Below are 15070 nucleotides of genomic sequence, written 5' to 3'. Positions count from 1 at the left end.
AGCTCCCCGAGGCACTCTGTGATTGGCCGCTGCCGGCCGCGGCCGGGGAAGCGGAGCACCTGGGTTTGAGCTGCTTCTGCAGGGTCGCTTTCGGCTGTGCAGCCCACTCCGGGCGGAAAGTTCAAGTCTGGCTCTGGATGAGAAGTTGTCGTGGCCGAGATGCCTTCTAACTTTTTCCCCGAGTGGGGACTGAGAGTCTTTCCAAGATGCCGCAGGAGCCTCGGGGCAGCCTCCGTGCTCCCGGGTCACGCTCCCAGCCCTCCATCCCTGCCGGGTCCGCGGTGCCCGATCGGTCAGGGCCACGACCTGAGGGATGCCCGGGGCCCGGCGACCCCGGTCCCCTCCGGCGGGTGATTCGCTGACGCAGCGAGTCGTCCGGTTGGTGCCCTGCCGGGGATGGATCGAGGACGTGCGGGGAGAACCAGGTGCGGAGGAAACGCTGTGTCATCTTGGGGCTGCCGGGCGTTGGGAGGATCCAAGTCCCCAGGAGCCCGCACTAGCCCCCTTCCCCGCTGCCACCTCGGCGAAGGGTCTCCGCACCCGGGGCCTGGCGCTGCCGAGCGCCTGGCTCTGTCCGACTTGCTCGGGCTCTTCGGGCACGGTGACAGTGATCCTTTTCTTTCGAGACCCCGACGGGGCGTCGCTAACTGGCCCTCCCCACGGAGAGGGATCGAACCCGCAGCCCGGACCTGAGGCTGGGGCTGGAGGCTGGGAGGGACCGTTACCACGCCGCTACCGCACATGCCCTCGGGCCCTCGCTGCTTCCAGAGCCCAGGAAAGGGACTTCATTAGGAAACGGGCGAAGAGGCTCGGCTCAAGTGAACCCGGGCTTGCCCGGGGTGGGGGGGGCAGACAGAAAAAAAGTTTACTGAAAGAAAGGAAATGTACAAAGGTCGGTGCGGTGGGGTGTTTTGTTTTGTTTTGTTTTTGGTGGTGGTGGTGGTGGTAGAGAAACTGGTTCCAGCAAGGTGGTGCACTGAGCTTCACTGATAATTAAAAAGCTGTGCTCCTGAGAAAATGTCCCCACTGTTTTAGAACAGAACTTTAAGTCCTTTAAAAAATAAACCATCTCAGCATAGGTGTCTGAAGTGAGACTGGTGTTTTCCTTCCAGGGGAGGGTGCCACCTAGGGCTAGACTACCTGGTGCCTCTGCTTGGACTTGAGTGACCCTTCATTGGCTGTCCCCCTTGCCCCGCCCTCCTCACATGCACTCATCTGTCAAGGCTTAGGCCCACCTCCTCCCTTTTTCCCTGTGACTTTACATGCCCAGGTGGGACCAGGGCAACGACTCCTTCCTGCCCACCTCTTTGGCCACCCCAAGTGGGATCCTTATAGGTCAACCTGCCCTGTGGTCCTCTAATACTTCTTTGTGTGGTTACTTGGTCTCTTCATCCCCTGTGTGCACGTTGTGAGAGAAACGGCTGATCTTTGCCCTTCTGTTGTCTCCATCTTACCCTGAGGTGGGGCTTAAACACATAGTAATGTGCTGAATAAAGATTTGTGGGGTGGTTATTTTCTCCTACCTGCTCCGGGACATTATCACACAACAGACATTTATTGAGAACTCCCAAGTGGACTGAGCCCTTTGCCGTGATCACCAGTGGAGCCATAACTGCACATGAATGCACATTTGAGACTACTCTGTTCCGGCAGCCATTGCTGGTATCTCTTTGTGGCAGTGCTCTTGAGGGCAGTAAAAGTGTTCGTTGCATTTGCTTTTGAAGCCCTCCTCCTCCAGCACTGTGACCTGCATAAAGCACAGTGCATGTGAGCCATCCATGTAAAGGAACTTCTTGTCTTTCCCCCAACCTGTTCCTACCACACCACTCCCAGCTGTGCAAGCAGCCCAACCTGCCCCCCAACTGACTCCCAAGAAACCTGGAAGTCACCTGTATACTTTCCTTCCTCTCCCTCACCCTCTTAAGTACAGTCAGAGGTCCAGTGTTCTCATCTCTTAAATAGCTCTCAAATCCACCGGTCTCTTCTACCAGAATCCTAGACCAAACCCCCATCATTAATCTCCTGGGCCACTGAGGAAGCCTTCTAAGAGGTCTCCCTGTTTCCACTCTAGCCCCCTTCTAATTCCTCCCTCTTCTGCATTGGCAGAATCCCAATGCAGATCTGATCAGGTGACTCTCCCCTCACTTAAACATCCTCCAGTGGCTTCCTCTGCTTCTGAGATAAAGACCTCACTTTTGAAGGGGACCCAAAGGCCTGCATGGCCCACCCCTGCTGACCTCTTTTTCCTCAAACTGAACCCCCACCCACCTCCTGAAACCCTCCTTTTCACCACACTGGCTCCTTTCAGCCCAATGAACCCTGAATGTTTCATAATCTAGGGTTCATTCCCAGAGCCCATACCAGTCTCACCATTTTCTGCAAGAATGGGTGCCAAAGTCTTCCTTATTCCCTGGAGTCTCCCCAGAATCCTTCTTCCTTTCATCCCTTAAGGATCTCCCTGTTCAGGAGAGCAGGAGAGCAAAGCCACTACGCAGCATCAGAGGGTGGAATTGATAGCTTGCCCTGATGGCCTTTGGTCTGTGACCATCTTTCTCCCCATGAGATGATGATGATAGCCAAGCATTTTCCCAGCCTTTCTTATGTATTGACTTACGTAATTTTCACAACAACCCTGTGAAACTGGTACACTTATCCTTTAGTTAATCTGTGCAGCACAGATTAACCAACTTCTTAGACATTCTGGCTCCAGAGTCCATGTTTGTTTGTTTATTATCAACTTTTTATTATGAGGGTTTCCAAACATACAAAGTGGAGACAGTTGTCAATGATTCCTCTGTGCCCTTCACTCAGCTTCAACAACTACCAACGAAAGGCCAGCCTCATTTCATCTATATGTCCCCGCCCCCAACCAATGAATTTTTAAAAACAAAACCCAGACATCCCATCATTTCATTGTACCTGCTAGTAGGTATCTAAAAAAATGAGGACTTTGTTTGGTTAGTTTTTTTTTAAAATAAACTTTTAAATTTTGGAATAATTTTAGATTTACAGAAGTCCAAAAGGTAACAGAATTCCTATATAACCCTCACCCAATTTCCCCTAATAGTGTCATCTTCACATTACCATGGTGCAGTTGTCAAAACTATTTATTCCAGGATCCCACATTACATTCAGTTGTCATGTCTCCCTAGTCTCTTCTGGTCTGACAGTTTCTCAGACTTTCCTTGTTTTTGCTGACCTTGACAATTCTGAGAAGTACTGGTCAGATATTTTTGTAGAATGTCCCTCAATTTGGGTTTATCCAGTGTCTTTCTCATAGTTAGACTAGGGTGATGGTTTTCAGAGGAAGAAGGTCATAGAGGTGAAGTGCCTTCTTTTTTCCACATGGTATCAGAAGGTTTTTTGATTAGTTTTAACATAACCCCTGCACCATTAACACACCTAGAATAATTATTTCTTAATATCATCAAACCAATCACTATTTGTCTTAGTCTGTTTGGTCTGCTATAACAAAATACCGTAGACTTGCTGGCTTATAAACAACAGAAATCTATTTCTAACAGTTCTGGAAGCTGGAGGCTCAAGAACAAGGTGCTGGCAGAGTTGGTGTCTGAGGAGAGCCAGCGTTTTGGTTCCTAGACAGCACCTTCTAGCTGTAACCTCACGTGGCAGAAGGGTGGAGGGAATCTTTCTGGGGTCTCTTTTATAAGGTCACTAATCCGATTCACGAAGGCTCTGCCCTAGTGACCTCATCACCTCCCAAAGGCCCCATCTCCTAATACCACTATCTTGGGGGATAGGAGTTCAATATATGACTTTTGTGGGGACACAAACATTCAATGCATGGCATTATTCACATTTCCGTGACTGTCACATCATTTTTAAAATAATCAGTTTGTTTGAGTCAGGACTCCCAGAAGGCCCCCCATTATATTTGACTGATTTGTCTCTTCTCATCTATTGGTTCTCCCTCCTTCCCTCTTTTTTTTCTATTTGTTGATGAAACTGCATTGTTTAACCTGTAGAATTTCCTTTATTCTGAATGTGGCTGAAGGCATCTCTGTGGTATTATTAACCATGTTCCTCTGTCCCCTGGTCCCATAAATGTGAAGGCCATGCTTTTAACCACTGCCTCTTATTGCCTAGGGAAGGGGAGGAAGATAGCAAGACAGCACTGGGGGGAAGCACTGTGACCGGACTTTGCTCCCTTTTCCTCCTTTTCTGCTCATTTCCTCTCCTGAACCTGCTCTTTTGCTCCATTCAGACCTGGCGCCATTTTTGGCAAGTTGGGGCCCCAGGACAGGAAACAAACACGCAGGCTTCTTCCTCTTTGTGCTTCAGTCTATCCAGAAAGAGATTTTCGTTGTTTTTTTAACTTCCTTGCTCCTTCAGAAGTCTCAGTTACCTGCTAAGTTGACTGGGGTGTGCTATGGGTGAGCTGGGGTCCGAAATCGGCCGAGGCCAGTGGTGCAGAGCAGGTGAGGTGCCCCGGGCTCCCTCGGGGTCTGAGGAGCTTGCTGGGCAGGAAAATGCACTCTTCCCTCCAAGGTAGAGTGTTTGCGTGGCTGAGTTGGGAGGCAATGGGGAAGTTTCTCACATAGTTTGCCTGAAGTAAATTCTAAAAGGAAAATGCCTTGCAGGGAGTTATGTATTTTAATCATTTACAGACTAGACAGCGACTGTTTCCCTGGCCTAGCCCTGGCGCTGGTTTGAGCTATGGAAGGGTCAGTACCTTCTAGTCCAGTGGTTCTCACCCCCTGCTGCACATGACTCACCTGGGCAGGTTATCAGACAGACAGACACTGATGCCTGGAGACCACCCCAGGCCAGTGGAATTTGAATCTCGGGGTATACAACTGGTTTTGGGGTACCCAGGTGATTCAGTGTGCAGATGGTCCAGGACTTCCGAGCCAGTCCTAGCTTTCTGCCTTTGGGCTACAGGTTCAGTGTGTATTTTATTCCTAATCCTGAAGAGCAGTGCTTTAGAGGTCTGGGAACGGCAGGGCTCAGTGTTCTTCCTTAGCCCATTGCCCTCAGCTGCTGCTCCCAAGGCCCACTGTCCCCCAGGGGCGGTGGAGGAGGGAAGGCAGTGTGGATTGCAGGCCCCAGACCCTGCAGAGAATTAGCTGACTCACGTCTTTGTGAAGGGAAAGGGAAGGAGTCACTTGGCTGACTCATTCTTCAGGTAAAGAAAAAGGGAAGGAGAAACATCCACTGACTGGGTAAAGATGGGGGCTGAATTTTGGAGGTGGGGGAAAGCCCATACATTTTAAACTATAGAGAGAATCAAAATTAATCAGACTGAGAAAGTAGGCACCTTCCCTGCCACTCATCCGGCTGGGAGGACAGGCACATAAAGCAGGTACGAAGAAACAGGGTTTCCCATGAGGACCCACTGCAGAGAGAAACTCTGCCAACCACCTCCGTCTTTGAGCTCTTTCATGCTCACTGAGAAATCACATTCTCCAAGATCTCTGGGGTCTCTTTAATGAGAGCATGGCGGCCATTCATGAGGGCTGATATCTAATCACCCCCCAAAGGCCCCACCTCCAAATGCCATCACCTCAGGCATTAGGATTTATCATATGAACATTGGAGGGACACAAATATTCAGTTTATAGCAATAACCACATGGTAGTGACTATATTCAGGAAGTTTAATATGGATGCAATACTTTTATTAAGCTATGACCCACATTCCGATTTTGTCAATTGTCTCAATACTGTCCTCGAGAACATTTTCCCCCTTCAGTCCAGGATTCAATCCAGAATCACGTGAAGCATTTATTGTCTCTATAGTTTCCTTTAATGTACACCGGTTTCTCAGTCTTCCTTTGTCTTTATGACATTGACATATTGGATGAATCAGGCTGGTTATTTTATGGAATGTCCTTCAATTTGGGTTTGTCTGATACCTCTTCATGATGAGGTTCAGGCATCCCAGAATACCATGTGAGTGATATGGTGAAGTCCTCAGGGTGTCACATCTGGAGGCAGACAATGTCCATCTGTTCCTCATTGGTCCCTTTAACATGTCCCCATCCTTTTGGGGGGATGGCACTTCATTACTTTCTGGCACAGCAGAGTATAGCAGTCCAATCTGGTACCTTCCTGCCGGAGTGCTGGCATTGGCCACTTCTCTAAGGAACCCCGGCTCGTTTTAATGGACCAGGATCTGGATGTCATTCTGTCTCTTTGCTACCCATTTAACAGCCACCTGGCTCTACTGATCTCCTTGCCGATTAATCGGAATCATCCTCTTCATATGCATTTTACAACATCATAAGCATTTTTCCATGTCATAAATGTCTGGAAACATGATTTTAAATGGCTGCATAGTATTCGATCATCATTTATTTAACCATCCACCTTTGCAAATAATTCAGCAGTGAGCTAGCATCCTCAGCATATACCTTGGACCACGTCTCTGATTTTTTCCTTAGCCTTAGAGGTGAAATTTTGCCAGGGCAATGGTGTGAGCATCGTGGTTTGGGCTGTTTGAGTTATAAGAGATTAGACAAGCAAGTGTTTTCGTTGGGGATGGTGCTGAAGCCTGAGCTGGTCTGGGAAAGGCAGCACCTCAGTGGGGGTGGAGGTAGGAGATGGAGGGGCTGCTTCAGGCAGGGGGTGCTGCAGTGAGCAGAGAGACGGCCTGGTGTGGACAGGGGACTTTGAGGTGACCCGAGGCCTATTGCAGGGTCTTCATTGGGGAAGGAAAGGAGCAGAAGTTGGCTGCAGGGTCTGGTGTCTTACAGAGCAAGGGAAGGGAATGTGGAGGCTTCTGTTTCTTCCACTGTGCAGAAGATGGAGAGTTGTGCGGCTCCAGGGAGGATTTGGGGCAGAGCCCGGGAGAGTAGCGAGGCATGAACCCCCAGCATTTGCAGCCTTTCCTTTGTCCTCTAGCTTGGCACCCTCTCTCCTCACTTTGAGCTTGGCTTTGCCAAGCTGGCTCTGTCCCTAGGGCAGAGGGCCCAGCAGCAGGGTTGCTCGGTTTCCTTTCATTGCGCTCTAATGCCTGTGGCCGGCTTTGCACAAAGCCCTTCTTTTCCAGCGACCCTGCTCTGGGGCAAGACGATGGGGACCCCGCCCCTTGTCCTGAGCCTCACAGCAGCTCCAGGGCTGTGGGTAAAGGAGGGCCTGAGAGCTGCAAGCTGGGCGCTATGGTGCTTGAGCTCTGCCTATGGGGAGCTGACCTTGAAGAGGGACCATCCCTCACTGGAGAGGGACCATCCCTCACTGGAAAGGTTCTAAGCAAGGCAGGGAGAGTGTGGTGGTCAGAAAAGGCTGGAAGAAGGCAGAGGGCCAGGCCTCATCTCCGGTCTGCGTGCTCAGTGGTGGTCAGGAGCTGCTAAAAAGCTTGGAGTGGATCTCAGGGCACTGGGGGGAAAGGGAGAAAAGTGGGAGTTACCTTGAAGAAAAGTTGGGACAGTCACTAAGTATGTCATGGTCTTTCTGAACTGACGTTAGAAAGCCCTCAGACCTTGGAAAGCTGCCCTCTGGTCACCGAGCAGTGAGGCCTCATTGGCATTCATCACCCATATGGGGAGTCCTGGGGACTGTGGGAGCCCAACAGTAGGGGTGAGGTGTGGGGTGGGGTTCCCTGTGGCTAGAGGACGGTCACAGCAGCTGATGTACTCTCCTCTCCCACCCCCTTCTCCAGACGTCCTTCTATGGTCGCTTCAGGCACTTCTTGGATATCATTGACCCTCGCACCCTCTTTGTCACCGAGGTAAGTCATGGCTGTCACTCTCGTGGAGGCCCCGTGTCCTTTATACCTTGTCACTTTAGAAAACCTATGGGTCATCTCATCTGTGTGCGTACTTCATACATGTTATCTCATTTCATTTGGATCTCACAGCATCTCTTCAAGGAAGATGTACATCATTATTATTATTTCAACTTTAATAAAATTATTACCAACACCATGAATTACATGCTCATTAGAAAAGTTCAAACGGTCCAGATGTGATTAAGTAGAACAAAAAAGTATCCTTTATACACTCTTCCTACCCAGTTCCCTCCTGTCATAGATAATTAAGGTATAATTTACCTTTTATATGTGAACCACTCTATGAATTTTGACAACCACATCCAATCATAAATCCACCACTACAATCACGATACGGAACATTTCCATCACCCTAAAATGTTCCCTTGTGCCCGTTTGTAGTCAGTGAATCTCCCCTGTCCAGCCCTTGGCAAACACTTACCTGTTTTCTGTCCCTACTGTCTTGCTGTTTCTAAAATGTCATATAAATGGGATCCTACAGTATGGAGCCTTGTGTGCCTTCCTCTTTTCCTAAGCATGTTCCCTGAGTAGTATTCCATTGAATGCATGTTCCAGAATTTGTTTGTCCATCCACTTGTTGATGAATACCTGGGCTATTTCCAGGTTTGGGCAATTATGAATAAAACTACCTTGAGCATTCTTTGTATGGACATATGCTTTCATTTCTCTTGAGTAAATAACTAGGAATGGGATCACTGGCTCATATGGTAAGTGTGGTAAAGTATGTTTAACTTCCTAGAAAACTGCCAGACTATTATTGTTCAGAGTCGCTCCATGGTTTACATTCCCATCTGCGGAGTTCCAGTTGCTCCACATCCTTACCAACACTTGGTGTTGTCAAATTTAAATGTATTAAGTTCATTTTAGCCATCCCAAGAAGTGTGTCTTTATGGCCTTTATGGGTATTTATAAATGTGTGGAGGAGTACACGCACATATAAAATAACAAAGCCTTAGGAAGCACTTACTGTGAGCAGGGCAGTGCTGTGAGCATTTTATGTGCATCAGCTCATCAGATTAACTCAAAGCAAGCCATGAGGTAGATACTATTGCAAGTTCCATTTTGTAGATGAGGAAACAGACAGACAGAAATTAAGTCTCATGCACATCTGGACTTAATGATGGCTTAAAGTGATGGAGCCGGGATATGGAACACAGGAAAGCTTGTCTCCAGAACCCTTATTCTTAGCCAGTTTATGTTCCTATTCAGGTAGCAAGTTTAGGGAACTCTCCCAAGATACCCAGCTGGGAGAAGGCCTGAGTCCCCACCATGGGCCCTGAGCCACTTACCCTGAGGCAAGTCATGAAGCCTGTGAGTCAGCTACCTGAGTGGACAGCTTCCCTGCACATCTTCTCTGTGCTGACCACTGGCTTGCTTCAGCCCCATAGTTGATCAGCTCGAGGAAGGAAAAGCCCTGGCGGAAAGGAGCGTAAGACCTGCTGGGCACCTGGGCCTAGAACCCTCCCCATTGGACCTAGGAGAGCAGCCCAGTAATGCGAAATGTGGGAATCAACCTGTTTGTGGTTTCCCACTGCATCTCGCAAGGACAGAGGGCTCAGGTATTTTACTGGCTGGCTCTACCTGCCCCTCTGGGCCTACTGCCTCCTAAGGACAAGGCTGATGTATTTCTCGGCTCTGCCTGGATTCTCTTAAGGAGTTGTCAATGTGATCACATAAAAATTTGGAAGAGCACCAAACGAGAGAAACTACTTACCCAGCCTAGATTATGTGTCTTTCTGGAAAGTTCCAGAATGGTGCAAAACTAAATACAATTGCAACCTAAATACTACCTGCTTGTTGGAGGAGTCAGCAGAGGCCACTGCTTAACTCCAAGGATGGAGGTGATTTGAGGTATATTGAGAGATGACAGGGAGAGAGACCGGGGAGGTATTTCATGCTCCCCAGCATACTACGAGCCGGCAGGAGCTGTGGGGATGAATGGATGGCCACAGGCTGGCATGCTACCTGTGCCCGGGGGCTTACACCCTCCCTCCCTCCTGTCCAGTTGGCCCTCTTCTCATTCCCCGACCAGTTTACTGCTCTCCTCCTATACCATTTATTTCTTCTCCAATGCTTACGTTTTGGAAGGCCCCAGCATTCTTGTACATCATTAAATCATGTGGGTCTAAATGCCATCACTAAGTACAAAAATCTCCTACTTTACTATTATTAATTGAAGTGTCAAAGCAACTTAACTATTTACTAACTAGGAAACGAAACCAATGTAACAGTAATTTTAGAATATTTTTCAAATTTCACGTGTTCCCTCCCCTTGTCAAAGATTACGATAGACTTCCCAGAAGGATCTTCACTTCCCCCAGCGTCCCCCCCACACCCCCATCCCTCGCACTACAGTTGGGGACTATTTCCAGCACTGCCTGCTGGCCTTTTGGAAAATTTCTGCCCACAGAAGATCTTCTAGATGCTAAAAACTTTAGAAGGGCCGTGAATGGGGCCTTCAGGCCCTCACTGGTTCTAGTCCAGGCAGGTTGCTTAGCAAGGCCATCTCCCTGGAAGCAATGAGAGATTAGAGGCTCTGGGAGGAGAGGCCTCTTACCTGAGCCCCTCCCCCATGAACCGTGGTGCCAGCAGGAGGGCCCAACTCCCCTCCCTGGGCCCTTAGCTGGTGTCCTGAGAGGGAATGTGGGGCAGTGGCCACCCAGTCGGAGGACAGGCCTGTTTGCCTGTGAGGAGGGTGGGAAGATAGTGGAGGACATGAGAAGGTGGCCCTGGAATCCAGTTTCCCGAGGTGGAAAGATCCTGGGCAGCTTGAGCCATCTGGTGGCCTGGTTCTGAGAGGCAGGAGCTGAGTCAATGGACAGACTCATCTTGAGAGATTTTTGCAGCTAATTGTTTGCAATTTATAGCTGACCAAGTTTTAAAAAGATTCCAACCCTTGTATGTGTAATGAGGGGAAGGAAGTATTATTCACCGTAATTTCTCTTAGGAAGAAAGAAGGCTGTCTTTGTTCTAGGAAAGTCTTGAGCAAGACTTCAGAAGAAGTTGGGTTGGTCTGCTTGACAGAAGGGGAAGAATTGTGCTGTGATCCTAAAGGAGAGAGGAGCGAGAAGGAGGGAGAGGGAAAAACTGGGAAGGAGAGCAAGTAACGGTGAGCCCAAAAGGCCAGTACCTGGGGGCTCTTTTGAGATGGGGCATGTCTACTGTGCTTGTGAAAGTCATTGACATGTGGCATCATTGTCCCCTCCTCCGTCATTCCTGGGAAGGTGTCAGTCAAGTGTGCCTGGTACATGAAATCTCTGCAAACGTAGATAATTTGGGGGATCTCGAGGGGCCGTGTGTGAGTCAAGGTCAGGGTGTAGTGTGTGTAGGATCAGGCCCAAGAAAGGACACTGCCCCATCTTTGGCCTTCCTGGGGCATGGAATTTAATCTAGATTTCTGAGGGCAACACTGTACCAGCAGACGTCTAAGCTACTTTTAGTTATGAACTAAAGATGAAAGGGATTTGCTCTTCTGAATTCAACAATTATTTAAGGGAATGAGTAGCTGACAGAGTGTTATCCTGAAGGGCATAGAAAACTCATTGAAATAGCGTTAATAACACCATCTCAGTACTAGTGCTGGTATAGTAATCGGAAACTATTTGGGGTGTATTGTAGGATAGAACAAATAATTATGCTGATGCTGGGAACCGGGGTTCTCACCGTGGGAGTAGGGAGATACAAACACAGGGAGTAGGGGGGAAAAGACATAACACTATGTCATGTTGTGTTTGAGTTGGAGGTATCAGTATGAACTCATGATTTACACACATACACACACACACACACACACACACACACACACACACACACACTTTCCTGGCTCTGTTCACTGAAAAGGCCTAGAAGCAATGACACTCAGTAACAATGTACCACTATCCACTAAAAGGAACCAGGGCTTCTTGGAGAGATGGTCAGGTCCACATCTGGGGCAAGAAGAGTTCCTACAGAAAGTAAGAAAGTGCCTCAGAGAATGACGGAGACACAGGAACTGGCTTGAAAGGAAACCTACTGGCCACATTTGGGATAATTTGAGCATTAAGAATAAAAGCAATGAATTATAACACATTGAGTAATAATGATGATGATGGTAATAATAATAATAATATCCATGAGTCCATAGTAATACTAAAAATATGGGAGGGGGAAGCTCTTCTTCACAGAAGAATGCCATCTTAAAAATGTAGAAGGAATTAAGCATTATGTATTCCTCTGTGAAGCCACTGGTTCCAACGAGGATCATTAATGGATGCTTTTTCTGTAGACTAAAAAGTTGTTGGGAAACAGGATATTTGTGTACTCGCAAATCATTATCACCCCAATGATTATTTAGCAATTACAAAGGAGAAAAGCTACCTTTACAGTGGAGAGCTGGGTGCACAGCCCTTTGACCAGGTGACCAAACTTAGCATCACTAACAATAAATAAAACTGACATGTGCCCCCGATGTGATGTGATTCTGGTATTAACCCCTAAATACGGGAAAAGATATGGCAGTCTAAAGAAGAAAATAAAAACTGCTCATTATCTCTCCTGCCCGAAATAATCACCATTAGCATTTTGGTGTATGTCTAGGTACAAAATTAGGATGTTTGCATAATATATATGTAGCTCTATCTCTCTATATAGAGATATACATAAAGAATCATATGCTCTATATATATACATAACATAAATGTATACATGACATATATTCTTTTTTCCATGTAGCATATCATAAGCATTTTTCCTTGTCATTAAATGTTGTTTCAAAATGTGTTTAATAACTTCATAGTAATCAACCATGTGGTTAGTCTATAATTTATTTAATCATTTTTTGACCATTTGGGTAGTTTCAAGTCTTTTGCCTTTATAAATAATATTATAGTACATATCCTTATACATAAATCTCCCCATCTTTCTCTTTATTTCCTTTGGATAATTTCCTAGAAGTGGAATTTCTGATGAAAGGCATTTTAAGGCTTTTGAATATACTGCCAAATTGCCTTGCAAATTGTACCATCCCACGTCAAGATTATATCAGTTTATACTCTCAATAGCAGTGAGTGAGGGTGTCCATTTACTCTCTCTCTTTTTTTTTTTTTTTAATTTTTATTAGGGAACAGTGTGTTTCCAGGGCCCATCAGCTCCAAGTAGTCCTTCAATCTAGTTGTGGAGGTTGCAGCTCAGCTCCAAGTCCAGTAGCCGTTTTCAATCTTTAGTTGCAGGGGGCGCAGCCCATCATCCCATGTGGGAATTGAACTGGCAACCTTGTTATTGAGAGCTCACAGCTCTAACCAGCTGAGCCATCTGGCCGCCCCTGGGCAGCTCAGCTGCAGCTCGTTGTCTTCAATCTAGTTGTGGAGGGCGCAGCTCACTGGCCCATGTGGGAATCGAACCGGCAACCCTGTTGTTCAGAGCTCGCACTCCAACCAACTGAGCCATCCAGCCACCCCTCCATTTACTCTTGACAGCATCAGATATTCTAATCTTAAAAATATTTAATGGAATTTTTAATAAAAAAAAGACCCAAATGTCAGTACTTTTATACACTTCAAGTTCTTGCCTACCTGCATACATTTTTGGCATACTTATTACATTGAACATAGACTTTTTGTTTGTTTTTTCATTCATTTCCAAGTCTTGATAATTTTTTAAAGTCAAATCTTATAGTATAAGTAAGCATTACTGTTAGAATTTTTGGTATAACAGATAGGTTGTTTCCTATCTTTGTGTTCCCACAAAAAACACTCAAGCATATCACTTTTTACTTCTGCTAAATTTATTTTTTAGAATAAATTTCCAAGAGTAGGGTATCCAGGCTGGAGGCCATGATTGTTTTTATAGTTTTGGGGGTAGCTGGACAGTTTTATTTTCTAAAGGGCTGTACCACCTGTCGTATCACTAAAATTATATTGGTTTACTTCACATAGGCCCCTGAGGGTGATGAGAGGTGAGCCAAAGGGAGCCTCTCTTTATGGGTCCTCTCATTTCCTCTTCCCTTGAGCCTCCCAGAGGGTGGCTTGTGGCTGGTGGGAGCCAAGGACCAATCTCAGCACAGACAGCCCTGTGAGTCCTTGGTCCACTGGGAGGGAACACGAAGGGTTTAGGAAGACCCAGGGAAGACAAGAGGAGGTCTTGGGACTCTGCACGCACATAAATCATTAGCTTTGGCCTCCAGGTCCCACGCCTGGGGTCACAATAGGAATGGATGAAGCCCAGCTAGCAGACGAGGTAAGAATGCATGGCCCTGCACTTGGCAGATTCAAGACTGGCCCAGGGAAGAGCAATCAAAATACTGAGCAGTTAACATGCTGTGAGTAACCTGCTGGCCCCCCTGTGAGCCATCCCTGCTCCATTCCCGCAGACACACCCACACCTGCAGTCAGTTCATTCTCCTTGATACTTGACACTGCTCTTTTTTTTTCAGTCTGTAAGCTTTGGGATTCCCAAAGCTTTGCCAGAAATTTCCCTGTTTCAATTGTACCCTTTCCCTAATCATGCTCTCCAGTTTCTGTGTGTCAGGCTGGGCTCAGCTTTTAATGAGAGTGAAGAAGGACCTTCCTTTTCTGACCTGGGGTGCCCACCCAAGTAGGCATCAGCTTTGGAGGGGATGCAGGATTTGCTGTGGTTTCTTTGGGAGACCGCCCATCTCCCAGTTACTGTATGAGGTTTTTCCATGCTGACATCTCGTGAAAATGGCCCAGAACTAGAATGGAACGGACTTGGGGTTTCCAGGTGTCACCTACCCACTCTGTGGCCCTGGGCAAGGAAATGCCCTTCCCTCTCTACCCCCAATTGTCTCAGAAAGGCGATGGCCTAGATGGTTCTATGATATACACACACACAGGGGTATTTTTATTCATGTCCTGTGTAAATAGGGCACGGTCTCTTGGAATCCGGGGATTCTGTCAAACCAGCGAGGGACTTTGGTCTGCTGCTGCTTTGGAACCTGAATTCCTTGCCTTGCTTGACCATACCCTTTGCCTCTCCCCAAGAAGCCTCAATCATTTGTTTTTGTTAAATGAGCATTATGTGTGTCCCTGTGCTGGTGATGGGCTGGGGTAGGTATGTCCTGTGGTCCTGCAAAAATACTTAAACCCAATCCCCTGCTCCCTGCACTTTGCGATCTCTGACAGATAACATGGGGACACGAGCAGTAAGTGGTCAGGGACCTCAGAGAGGTGCAAACCCAATGCTCTCTGACTGTTCACAGGAGGTAGCATTTCTGGAAAATTCCTGGAGAAGGTGGCACTGAGCCTTTAAGGATGAATGGGGATGGTAATGGACTTGGGGAGGAAGGGTGTCTCGGTGAAGTGAATAGTATGGGCAAGGTCAGGAG

The 15070-nt window shown here is 47.4% G+C and overlaps 1 protein-coding gene across 5 annotated transcripts in view; it reads left to right on the top strand.

Moving 5' to 3' along the window:
• Positions 1-15070, top strand: part of SFXN5 (sideroflexin 5) — a 111193-nt gene that overhangs the window by 444 nt on the left and 95679 nt on the right. For 3 of the 5 annotated variants that reach the window (XM_019712858.2, XM_074332172.1, XM_074332171.1), the window contains exon 2: positions 7621-7689. The exons of 1 other annotated variant lie outside the window; for it this stretch is intronic. In XM_019712858.2, the coding sequence (XP_019568417.1) occupies positions 7621-7689 (69 nt within the window). Of the gene's footprint in view, positions 1-28; positions 426-7620; positions 7690-15070 lie in introns of those variants that run through there. One more of the 5 variants, XM_074332168.1, reaches the window with a different exon arrangement.

The sequence above is a fragment of the Rhinolophus sinicus genome, linkage group LG05, assembly GCF_036562045.2.
Source record: "Rhinolophus sinicus isolate RSC01 linkage group LG05, ASM3656204v1, whole genome shotgun sequence".
Taxonomy (NCBI): domain Eukaryota; kingdom Metazoa; phylum Chordata; class Mammalia; order Chiroptera; family Rhinolophidae; genus Rhinolophus; species Rhinolophus sinicus.
This window is presented reverse-complemented; position numbering and strand designations above follow the sequence as displayed.